This window comes from Pyrus communis, chromosome 11 (assembly GCF_041283825.1).
Source record: "Pyrus communis isolate YQ-2024b chromosome 11, ASM4128382v1, whole genome shotgun sequence".
In the NCBI taxonomy this organism is placed as follows: domain Eukaryota; kingdom Viridiplantae; phylum Streptophyta; class Magnoliopsida; order Rosales; family Rosaceae; genus Pyrus; species Pyrus communis.
In genome coordinates, this window is record NC_142575.1 from 28,712,793 (window position 1) to 28,725,074 (window position 12,282).

At 37.5% G+C, this 12,282-nt stretch overlaps 2 protein-coding genes across 2 annotated transcripts; one reads left to right on the forward strand and one right to left on the reverse strand.

Moving 5' to 3' along the window:
- Window positions 1-3,204: 3,204 nt before the first annotated feature.
- Window positions 3,205-7,251, reverse strand: LOC137741421 (glutamate receptor 2.8-like). The gene is made up of 5 exons (XM_068481138.2): window positions 6,991-7,251; window positions 4,926-6,169; window positions 4,491-4,803; window positions 3,976-4,373; window positions 3,205-3,896 (listed from the first exon to the last, which is right to left on the reverse strand). Exons 1-5 carry the CDS (start codon window positions 7,154-7,156, stop codon window positions 3,504-3,506), a joined length of 2,514 nt encoding a protein of 837 aa, XP_068337239.2. The 5' UTR covers window positions 7,157-7,251; the 3' UTR covers window positions 3,205-3,503.
- A 3,113-nt stretch (window positions 7,252-10,364) lies between these two features.
- LOC148693233 (sodium/calcium exchanger NCL1-like) lies at window positions 10,365-11,035 on the forward strand. The gene is made up of 2 exons (XM_088680340.1): window positions 10,365-10,679; window positions 10,787-11,035. Exons 1-2 carry the CDS (start codon window positions 10,365-10,367, stop codon window positions 11,033-11,035), a joined length of 564 nt encoding a protein of 187 aa, XP_088536466.1.
- The last annotated feature ends 1,247 nt before the right edge of the window (window positions 11,036-12,282 follow it).

A 12,282-nucleotide genomic window follows, 5' to 3' on the forward strand; every position in this document is an offset into this window, starting at 1 on the left:
TCTTCCTTCGGGCAAACGCCCCATTAGTTGCAAATGGGTCTATAAGGTGAAGCTCAAACCCGATGGCGCCATCGAACGGTACAAAGCCTGTCTTGTTGCCAAAGATACAATCAGGTCGAAGGGATTGATTACCGTGACACTTTTGCTCCCGTGGCTAAGTTGACTACTGTTCGTGTCCTTCTCAGTGTTGCAGCCTCGCAAGGCTGGCACCTTCATCAGCTCGATGTGAACAATGCTTTCTTACATGGTGACTTGGAAGAGGATGTTTACATGTCTTTGCCTCCTGGTTTCGGACGCAAGGGGGAGACTAGAGTGTGCAAGTTGCATAAATCCCTCTACGGTTTAAAGCAAGCTTCGAGACAATGGTTCATCAAATTATCCAATGCTCTCAAGGCTGCTGGGTTTCAACAATCCTTGTCTGATTACTCGCTGTTCACTAGACGGCATCAAGGTACATTCATTGTTATACTGGTTTATGTTGACGATGTCATACTGGCAGGGAATGACTTAGGTGAGATTAACAAAGTCAAACAATTTCTCTCCTATCGTTTTAAACTGAAAGACTTGGGAGTGCTCAAGTATTTCTTGGGAATAGAAGTTGCAAGATCGAAGCATGGAATCACTATATGCCAACGTAAATATGCACTGGAGATACTGAATGATGTCGGCTTTCTAGGAGTAAAACCTTCCAGGTTTCCTTTAGACCAAAATTTGGCTCTCACGCAATTGGAAGGAAAACTGTTCGATGATCCTTCTTCATATCGAAGACTTGTGGGTAGATTGATATATTTGACCATCACAAGACCAGATTTGGCTTATGCGGTACATGTGTTGAGCTAGTTCATGGAGAAGCCTCGGCAGTCACATTTAGATGCTGCACACAAGGTACTTAAATACATCAAACAAGCGCCTGGGCAAGGCATTTTCTTTCCTTCCACAGGTTCATTGCGGTTACAAGCATTTTGTGATGCTGATTGGGCTAGATGCCGAGACACTAGGCGGTCAATAACTGGTTACTGCGTGTTGCTTGGCCAAGCACCGATTTCATGGAAGACTAAGAAGCAAACTACCGTATCTCGCTCCAGTGCCGAAGCCGAATACCGGTCTATGGCCACTACATGTTGTGAGATAACATGGCTGCGGAATATTCTAAAGGATTTGGAAGTGAATCATCATCAACCAGTGTCCTTGTTTTGTGATAATCAAGCAGCTATACACATTGCTTCAAATCCCGTTTTTCATGAACGAACAAAGCACATAGAGATTGATTGTCATCTAGTACGAGAGAAGATTCAAAAGGGAATGATACGCACGTCATATATACGGACAGGTGATCAACTAGCAGACATATTCACCAAGCCATTAAGCTCGACACAATTTGAAACATTACTTAACAAGTTGGGTGTCATTAACATACACTCCAACTTGAGGGGGAGTGTTAAGAAAGGAATCTCAGATTGATTTGTCAATATTATATTTACTTACCTGTTAGGTTATCAATTAGCCTTATTTGTAGGAGATAGAATAGGAAACAAATCATGTAAGACTTTGTATAAAGCTGTAAGTCTTGTCGATATCAATATATGAAAATTATCCCTAGAATTCATGCTTCTTATGACCTATGCCTACGAAATTGTCGTCCTTCCTTCTGTCACTACTTCCATCAATCCTCAACGTTTGTTTAAATATTAAAACAAAGACCATGAAGGACAACAAAGCGGGAAACTTGTCCAGTCTGTGCAAATATGGCAGACACTGGTTCGTATTCTTTTCATGTTTATAACAAATACAATTGGTCTTATATAATCACTCAGATGTTAAACGTGGTCCCTGATTTTCTTGTGTCATGGTCAATGCAAGGAATTGGTTTTCCTAGATTTCTTTTACTTTTGATCATCAGTAAGGACCAAACTTATCTGCAGAATGAATGGTTAATTACCTTCCTGGTCATGAAGAAGACAACAAAAATGTGACAGTAGAAGAAAGAGAGAAGAGAAAATCAGAAATAAACTGCATTCATGGGAACTTTCCGAAGCATATTTTGAAGCAGTCGTACTGCAAATCCTTTTCTACTAACGAAAGAACACGCGCGGATTCAAACTTGGGACATCTATTTACAGTTAGAGAGTTAACCAAGTAATTGATATCAACATTTTGTTCATATTACTTAGATTCCAAGCAATTCAGCATCAATTTCCAAGTAACATCTATATACATGCATGCCTCTGTGGTCCACCTTGCACTTATGTACATAAATGTCAGTCCCTACTTTGAATCGTTCATTTGGATTATTTTGAATCTTTTTTATGTATAGACGAGTAGCATTACCTCATGCATCCTATTTGGACTGTTTTCGGAAGACAAGACAAAATTACATTCCTTATCAGCTTGATTAAGAATATGGGGACTAATTTTGGTCTAAATTGTTGAAAGTTTAGAAAATAATGGCCTTTGAATTGTTCCTATCCATGAATTCTTGCAGTTGGAGAAATCTTGACTTTAGATTAATTCTTCGCTCTAGATTGATGGAATGAGATTATGAGTTTAAGAAAGTTTGACCATACTAGTTCGTTTCCTCAAATATGGCCGATGGAATTATTTTCGGATTTTAGGGGCCGGTTCCGGTTCCTAGTTGTATAGATCTTTCGTGATCTCTGCTTGATTCTTTATGAAATCATTTAGACTAGCCCTCCTTTTATGTAAACCTTGTATAGCAAGTATACTTGTATACCAAGTCATAGTAACAGAATATATTTAATTTTTTATTGGCCTTGCGTTTTCACATTATCAACGGGATTGCTAAAGGGTTACTTTAGCTGCATCAATATTTTTTCTGGACTGAGGATAATCCATTGTGATGATCTAGGCTAGCAATGTTATATTAGATTATGAAATGATTTTTTTTCATTTCGGATTCTGCCATGGCTAGGAGTTTCGGAGGAGATCGATGAAACTGAAGCAAAACCAAAAAGACAAAAAAAAAAACAAAATATATATATGTATATATATAGACCGCATTGTGTTTACCAACTTTCTTATATGTGGTGCTGATCATGGGGACATGTTGGTGAAGAAAATGATGGAAGCCCACTGCTGGTTCTTGAGAATCAGACCTTTCAAGTAACAATTCTGCGGAATGTTCTACGTAGAGCACTATCTACTTTGAATCCTAAAGCAATACATAATGCACAACTTTAGGGACTTTGACTGATGATTATTCTTTTTCACAAAATTATGTTACAAGTTTCAGTACTAAAAAACACTGTTACAAGTTTACAATGTTTATTCTATGGTATTGAATACGAGCCAACCGTTCGAAAAGAAAAGAAGAACTCGTAGCTAGCCGGTAACGTGTTACACAAAGTAATGGATTAGAGAGTTGGCCTATGTTTTCTATGCAGTGGCTAAAGTTGTACTCTTTTATATGCAAAACTAAATTCTATCCTAATCTACGTGGAAAAATCTTTTCGGTTATCTAATTTTGTTGCAAACGGTATCAATGTCTAGACTTGAGCCTGCAAGGCAGATGCATTCGAAGGATATGGATGACTTTCTTCATTAATATCGCTGTCTTTTCTTGAGCACCTTCTGTTTGGATTTCCCCATCGTTTCATTACATCCAATATTAACTTCCAGTTGGTTTTGTCTACAAGAATTGATTTACTAATGCGAAAAATGTAAACCACAAGAGCACTTGTTGATGTCCCTCCTGTGAGTACGAATAGTACCCAAAAGCTGTTGGGACTTAGACTAGGATTAGCACCATCTGTTTCTGCATCCAAGCACTTCAGAGAGGCCAGCATGTTGTTCTCTAAAGTCAGAAGGTCACCCCTTTCGGTTACCTTTAACATTGCTTCCGTTACACTTGGTAGCAACATAGACCCTTTTGGAAATACCTGTAGCATAAAAGCTTAGTTAATATATGGTTACCTTGAATGCAGAAGAGATTAACTTGGTGAGAAGCTAGATAATTACAAATCCAAATCCTCCAACTTTGAAAGTCGGTCCCACTGCCATAAAGGCTTTGCAGTATTTTCCAAGGAATACTTTTGCCAGAGGGGCGTCGAGAAAAGCAGCAGCAATTACTTTACGTCTGAGGGCTAAGGCATATTCTTCTATGGAGTTAAACTGCATAATATTGTTGTGGTGGAAGTGCAAGACTTCCGTTAGATAGGCTGAAATAAAGGATCCCTTACAATAACCAACCATGGCGTTGGTTCGCAGCAGTTCATCAACATCTGCTACGGTAGGTTCAAGCTGCTGGACAGTGAGCATGCTGGCAAGGTTAGCGGTGTATGTCTGCGTGATGATTAGCGCCATAAATAGCCAGATCACCATTGTCATCCGAGACAAATTGCTATGCAGCTTATCTCCTTTGCTCAGTTAAATCAAATAGAGTAGTATTTAGACAATTTAAAAAAAAAAAAAAAAAAAAAAAATAGAGGAAGAGAGTGAAATTAAACAATGATCAATGTGGGTTACGAATTTACCTTGTAAGGAGAAGAGAGTGGTGAAAGATAGCCAAATCAAGCTTCCTATTTGATTTAGCACAGAACCTTTGAGTTCGGGACGGTAGTTTCGCTCTATCAGCCATACAACAAAGCCATTGTAGACATTGATGGCTCCTATAAGTGCCCACATTGCTTTTGTGAAAGGTTTCATGAATAACCAAGCTTTGTTACTTGTTTTGGACCTGACTGGAACTATCATTATCAATCCTGATTCGGTATAGGGTTGCGTGAATTCTGCGTGTTCATATCTCCGGGACACTATTGCTACATCACCAACCACAGCATCAAATTTCTGCATGACAAGTTTGATTGATCTTAATTATTCCATGAAATTAAACATCAAATATTGGCATGCAATTTGGATTAATTAACCAACTGCATGAAGATACTAACTACAGAAAGTAAATATCTTACATGCAAATGGATTTGCTTCACCAAAGAATCATACGTTCCTTCGAAAGGAAAGAACTCGTAGGGCAAATGGTAAGGCAGCTCATTTACGGTTGTTTTGAAGAGATCTATTGCAATTCCACTGAAAGAAAAGTTATTTCCCAATGGATCTTTCTTCACATTTACATACTGTTTGAATGTTGATCCTGTCGGAACACCAATTCTCAGCACGTTTGCATTTGTTCTTGGTACAGCCCACCCTTTTGGAGTATACCAAGGCCCTCCTGGCCAAAACACTTGCCCCAAATATCTCATAGAAGATCTGTTAGTAGCACCTGCACCGATAGTCTCTGAGAATCCTAATCCATCTGACCAGTATCCAACTTCTCTGTAACTTTTTCCATTCACATTGATGATTTGAAATACATGTTGCGGAGCTAATTTTTGGCCATTGAACTTAATTCTTCCACTTAAGCCATGAAAATCACTTCGCAAAAGTTTTGCTAACAATTTCCTTCCTTTGCTGCTTTCTGTCATAGCTTGAGCCACTGCCCTTGCAGCATCATAAGCCTGTGCTGCAAAGATTCCAGGCTCATTGTTACCGTCTTCAGGATGTTTCGTACTAAACCTTTTTCGAAACCTATGATCAAAATCCTTAAATTGGTTCCCACTTTCGGGGAAGTAGCTCTTGACTCCGATGATCCCTTGCATTGAGGAGCTGGTGGAGGCATTAAAAGAGTGGACAAGGCTTGTAATAGGATCAGTGGTGATCCATACATAATCCTTTTCCATCATCTTCATTTCTTTTGCCTTTTCGAATAGTTGCACCGCCAATGGCGCAGACAAATGCACAACAAAGACTCTACATTGGTCGTTTTGAATCTTCTCAAGCTCTGTGATTAATGAAGAAGAAGCAAATGGAGGGAGAGCTACCAGGTGGCTAATTTCTGCACCAACTTGTCTCAAGGCATCGGAGAGGTGAGGTAAGACTTCATTGGCTGAAGAATCTCTATCTTCGTAAATTACAGTGACTTGATGCCATTCCCAAGACTGAACTATATCGGCAATTGCTTCCATTTGTTTCAACCGGTTACGGGAAGCTTGAACCAGAAAGGGCCACAGCTCAGCTGCCCATATTGGATTAGCCTCAGCAAATGAAACAATTGGGGTATGAGTCTCACTGCCAACCTCAGCTACTAATGACGTCTCTTCCCATGTATGAGGTCCTAGAATGGCTTGCACTTTTTGCTCGTCTATAAGACCTTTAGCTGCAGATTGATAAAATGGCACATCTTTCAACAGTCAATTACTTACCTTACTATTGAGTTTTTTCAAGCTAAAATTAAAAGCAAAGAAGAGAGAAAAATGAATGCATAGATGCATGATACATCAATCCCTATATGCACTAAATTTCCTAGATTGAAGAATACACAATTATATAGCTTTTGATATATGCCTCATGTTTCTATGATAAGATAGCAACATAGGGATGTGAAGAAAATTGCTAAGGTTATTCCAATCCTAAAGCTACCTGCTGATAGGATAAGTGGTTCAATTCCTCATATGCCTTTGTAAGGTTTTTAAATTTTTGGACCTACGTGGGACATCTCTTGAGAATGTGAAGAATTGTTGCACATCATGGTTTAGATAATTAATTAAGTTATGTACATGTAATGAAAGGATCACGTGAAGAATTATTTAAGATTTAGAGTTAAGGCCACAAGTAAACCAATTTTCAACTTTTTGAGAAGTAAACTTGCCATTTTGTTTTGCGTAATTTTTCAATCATTTGGTATAAACTTAAGTTAACCATATAAAGCGTCGAAGGTCTTGTAACTCAAGTGGTTAAGGGAATTTATCCTATGCCACTTAGTACTACGATGAAGTGGTATTTGAACCACATTATTGCTAACTCGTTGTAAGGCTAAGTCTACCCATCTCTTTTAATGTAGATAATATCGTTTGTTTAAAAAAAAAAAAAAAAAAAAAAAAAGAACTTACCCTGCATATGATGTCTTCAGTCCGATTCTCCCCTCCCCGTAATATTTGCCGTTATAAAAAATAAAGAAAGGTTAGAAAGCTTAATTACCTGCAAGAGCTGCCTGCAAGGGCTTCCTCTGAGAGTTTCTTACGTGCAGAACCAGTCTCTGATTCCCAGTGGAATCAAAATGATCATCCAGTGCCATTTGAATTGCCACTCTCTCTTCTTTGCCAATCCGAGAACTGTTGTCGATAATAGCACCTAGTATTCCCATCCCGGATTCATTCTCGATTGTATTGGCAATTCCAAATGTTGTAATTCCTTCCCTAAAACCTGAAACTGTGATCAGGAAATAAAAAAGAAGAGCAAACTGAGACATTTTATTTTGTTTTTGTTTTGAAGAACGACTTCAGAGCTCTCTTCCTATTTATATGGAAAAGATTCAAGAATGCTGCCATACTTTTTACTCGGTCAACATTAAAAGATTTCCACCTTTTTCTTGAGTCATAAGTCGGCACTAAGAATTAATCAATACTTCGGTCTTTTTTTCCTTGCAGGAACATATATACATAATATTTCTGAAGTATGGTGCGTGGAATTAATTTAACTCCATCTTGGCCAAAATTACATCTTGTACGCGGCTTAAAAGTTCTAAATTTGTTCTTTTTATATCTTTGTTAAATAGACTTCCAATATCTGATATGAATCATTAAATTACTCATACACATACGTAGTGTAAATGTTTTCATGTCAGATTGTCTTGCAATAGAACTAGAATTCTTCACATTGATTAGGTTGAGTTTTTGTCGACATGAGTGATCAAGCAATATAATTAAATTTGTCAAAAACAAAAAAAAACAAATATTGTGGTTCGCAAATTAAAAAAAATATATATAAAATAGAGCTTTTAGGGATCATATCAACTATAGTTTCTTTTGGATTCGAGTTTCTCATATATATCGTGACGGTAATTACGTGGTTGATTGTTTAGCCAACTTTAGTGTAGATAATGTTAGGATTTATTGGTAGTCGGATTCTTATCCCTTGTATGCAGCTGCAACTTTTGTTCATAATCTTTTGGGGCTTATGAACTTCCGCTTCTCTTAAGAGTTATTTTAATGGTTTTCTTATTATCTAATTTTGAGTTTCCTTGTCGGTTTGAGCCTTGTTCATTCTTTCTAGCTCTACCATTTTCATTTTTTGTTGTTTCTATTTGCTTTTTGATACTGTGCTAGGGCTGGGTTTCTTGTCCCTCTAACTTATTGTACTTATAATTTTTGTTTTATCAATATATTCTCAACAATGTCTTTTCCATGATAGCAATACTAAAGTGAATTTGACATTGTTGTTTAATTGAAAAAATATTATCAAAGCGACTCTTGTAAATCTATACTTCCTTGCGTAGTTTACATCCATGTGCAAGAGAAACCTAAAAGAAACAGACTAGTAAATTAATTGATGCTCTAATAATATTTATTTAACATTATTAATTAGAATTGGTGAAGTGAATGTCACCATTTGAATTTCCTGGTAATAACCCCCTTGTTAGGTTACATTATTCATACACCTGTCCAAAAGACAATAAGTTTTGCTTTGAATTCTCATCATTTGGAATCCTTCATCAAGTAATGAGTGGTCAGATTCTTCACTAGCTGACTTTTTAGTTTTACTGAAATTCATTTGAGTACGTTCGACTGCTTTATACGAACACATTCTATACTGACTGCACATATTTTCAATCAGGAAAGAGCTAGTAAAATCATATTTTGTAAATTATATGTGATGATTGATGGTTGGTGTAAGATCCTACATCGTCCAGGAGAGTGATCCTTATATGTATATTCTCATCCCTACCTAGCATGAGGCCTTTTGGGAGCTCACTGGCTTTGGGTTCCGTAGGAAGCGAGTAGCGCGCAAGAGCATTCCCAGGATGGGTGACCCATCGGGAAGTTCTTGTGTGAGTTCCCAAAAACAAAACCGTAAGGGCGTGGTCGGGATCCAAAGCAGATAATATCGTGCTACGGTGGAGTCGGGCCCGGGAAGGGGTCTCGCCCGGGCCGGGATGTGACAATTTGGTATCAGAGCCAATCTCTGGCCGGATGTGTGCCGACGAGGACGTCGGGCCCCTGGGGGGGGTGGATTGTAAGATCCCACATCGCCCAGGGGAGTGATCCTTAAATGTATATTCTCATCCCTACCTAGCACGAGGTTTTTTGGGAGCTCACTGGTTTCGGGTTCCATAGGAACTCCGAAGTTAAGCGAGTAGCGCGCGAGAGCATTCCCAGGATGGGTGACCCATTGGGAAGTTCTCGTGTGAGTTCCCAAAAACAAAACCGTGAGGGCGTGGTTGGGGTCCAAAGCAGACAATATCGTGCTACGGTGGAGTCGGGTCCGGGAAGGGGTCCCACCAGGACCGGGATGTGACAGTTGGATTTTTTTTTTAATGATTCAAAGAAAGAATCAAACCTTGAACCTCTACATCATGTGATTTGCAAAATATGATCTAAAAAGATAGTCTCTCAAACATTATCCTTTTAATAATTTATTTGTTAGATTGTTAATTTGATTGGCATTGTTTCCTGAATTTATTTATTTATTTTACAGGAACTTATTTGTTGGACAATTACTTTTAGTCAAATTCATATTAATACATATTATATATATATATATATATATATATATATATATATATATATTCCGAGCCATTAGTTAAAATAGTTTATGAAAATTGTTAGTCTATCACGTGCTGTATACGTGATGAGAGACCGAGTCAGTTCTACAATATCTAGAGAATCATCGAATTGAACCGTGAGTTGAGTCATGATGACTCTCTCGTTCTAGATTATTTGCTCAAGCTAATACAATAGAAACTTCCTTCATTTTACTCGTTATTTTCTTTGACAGTTTAATTTTCACTTAAATAATTAAGCTGATCATAAAATGATTGAAGCTCAAGGTTTGTCCTATCATCCTCATGTCCTCACGGAATTGGTAAAGACTTGGAAGAAACACTTGACCCTTGAAACTTAAACAAGAAATTCATAACACACGAAAGAAAATAAAAATCAAGAAAACAACAATTGAACTTTTCTCTACAACGATATTCTACTAAAGGGAAAGGGGATTTTCTATTCTAAGGGGAGGGAGAGATTGGACTAGACCACAAAATGAGCTACCTATATAAGTATCGAACTCAATACAAATATAATACGTCATCATCATTCATGTGAGTCAAGCTTAAGATCTCTCATTTATTAGTGAAGAATAAAGAGGAATACCAACTAGTACTACAGTTTAGTTGGTGTTAGGGCCCAAAAATTTCACCTATAATTTCAATAATATCTTAAAACCCATTCATTGCATACATGTCACAAGCCAAGCTTAAATTATCGTCTACAAATTATCGTCTAACACAGTTTTCTGCACACGTGTCAAACTGTAATAGTTTAAATGAATACGACCGTTAAGATTAATTTTTCAAAATGATTATGCAGAGGACTTGGGACGAAACAGATAAGTTGGTGAATGAAGAGTACAGCAGTGGTGGAGCTGTCGACAAGTCAAAATGGGCTTGGATGAAAGCTATAACATATTTGGTTCTAGGGTTTGTTGTATTGGCAGTTTTAGCAGAACCTCTTATAGATAGTGTTCAGGATTTCTCCACAGCTGCAAGCATCCCTTCTTTCTTTGTATCATTTGTGCTAGTCCCCTTGGCAACCAATGCCAGACAAGCCGCTTCAGCAATTAAGGCAGCTTCAAGAAAAACACCAAGAACCACATCTCTGACATTTTCTGAGGTTTGTCATTGTGCCCAATTTTTTATATTTTCTTTCTCAATTAGAAAATACCTAATTAATTGTGTTATTTTCATTATTTTACGTGGAACATATTTATTTGGATGCAGATTTATGGTGGGGTGTTTATGAACAATGTTCTGGAATTTTCTGTGCTGCTAGCCATAATTTATGCTTGTGAAATGACTTGGGATTTTTCTGCTGAAGTTTTGGTAGTTTTAATTGTCTGCACTGTGATGGGTCTGATTGCAAGCTTCGTCTCCACCTTTTCCCTTTGGACATCATTCTTGGCTTACCTTCTATACCCAATTTCATTGCTTTTAGTCTATATTCTCAATGATGTTCTCAATTACACTTGAATTAAACCCACCAAGGATGTAATATTTTTGTAAATTAGCAAGAACATGTCTTTGGAATTAACTGTTACATTCTCTGTTCTTTATAAAGGCCAATGTTTTCCCAATTTTTTGTTAGATTAGATTTAATGATGCATTAATACTTTTGATAGAAATAAATTTCTAGAACAAAAGTAGCTAGGATTTTCAAATAATGTGGTCACATTTCCGACCCAAAATAACTTCATTGGACCATTTCATCAAGAAGTTGGTGGGCAACTACCGATTCCTAACGACATTCATCAAAAGCTTATGGCAACGTATATTGACCACTACTATGATATGTGGAGTTTTGTCGAGGGTAGATATAGGAAACTAATCAGTAATGTCAAAGAATGCCAAAGCGTGTCAACTGAGGCATTTCATTGAGCACTTGATGCGCACAACTCAGACATTTCATCGAACACTTAGTGCATATGATTGGATTGAATTTAAGTTTTTTTTTTATATATATATGAAAAAAATATATTTAATTATAACATTATAAGATAGTACAAATCAAACGTGAAAATCAAGAATTAAAGTTACATCTTAAAAAAATACGCTATTTAAAAACACTATCACGGAGCATAAAAAAATAGAACATAAAAATACAAAGCCCCGAAAAAAATATAGATTACAATTTAGGCCTTTCCAAGGTTTTAAAAGACACTAGACGCTAGGCGCTAGTCGGGTGGTGGGTTGGGGCCTAGCGCCTGGGCGGCCAGGCGGGGTCTAAGCGGACTAGGCAGATTTAAGTAGATCCATTATATTTCGTGTAAATAAGTGTTGGTTTATACTTAAAATATACATAATTTTATCATAAACTACAAAATAGAATAACATATATATTATGAAGTATTGGAACATAATGAAAACATGGGAACAAGAATAAAATGCAAAATGAAGTTATCTATTTTCTATCTAAGTGAGTCGCAACCTAGGTTGGTGTCTAAGAGGGTCTGGGCGGGCTAGGCGGTCTAGACAAGCGTCTTAGCAGGTCTAAGCGCCCTTTCTTAATTTTCAAATGCCTATGCATTAATCGGGGTGGTGGCCAGGTGCCTAGTGCCTAGGCAGCGTTAGGTGGGGATTTTTAGAACAGTGAGTCTTTCTTCATTATTTTTTGCATGTCATATGTTAAGTTTGTGTAAACTGAAAGCAAATGAATGGTAATAGGAGTTGGGCTTCGGCTCTTCTGCATCTGGTAAATGGACCTTGAGCCCTCTTGTTAG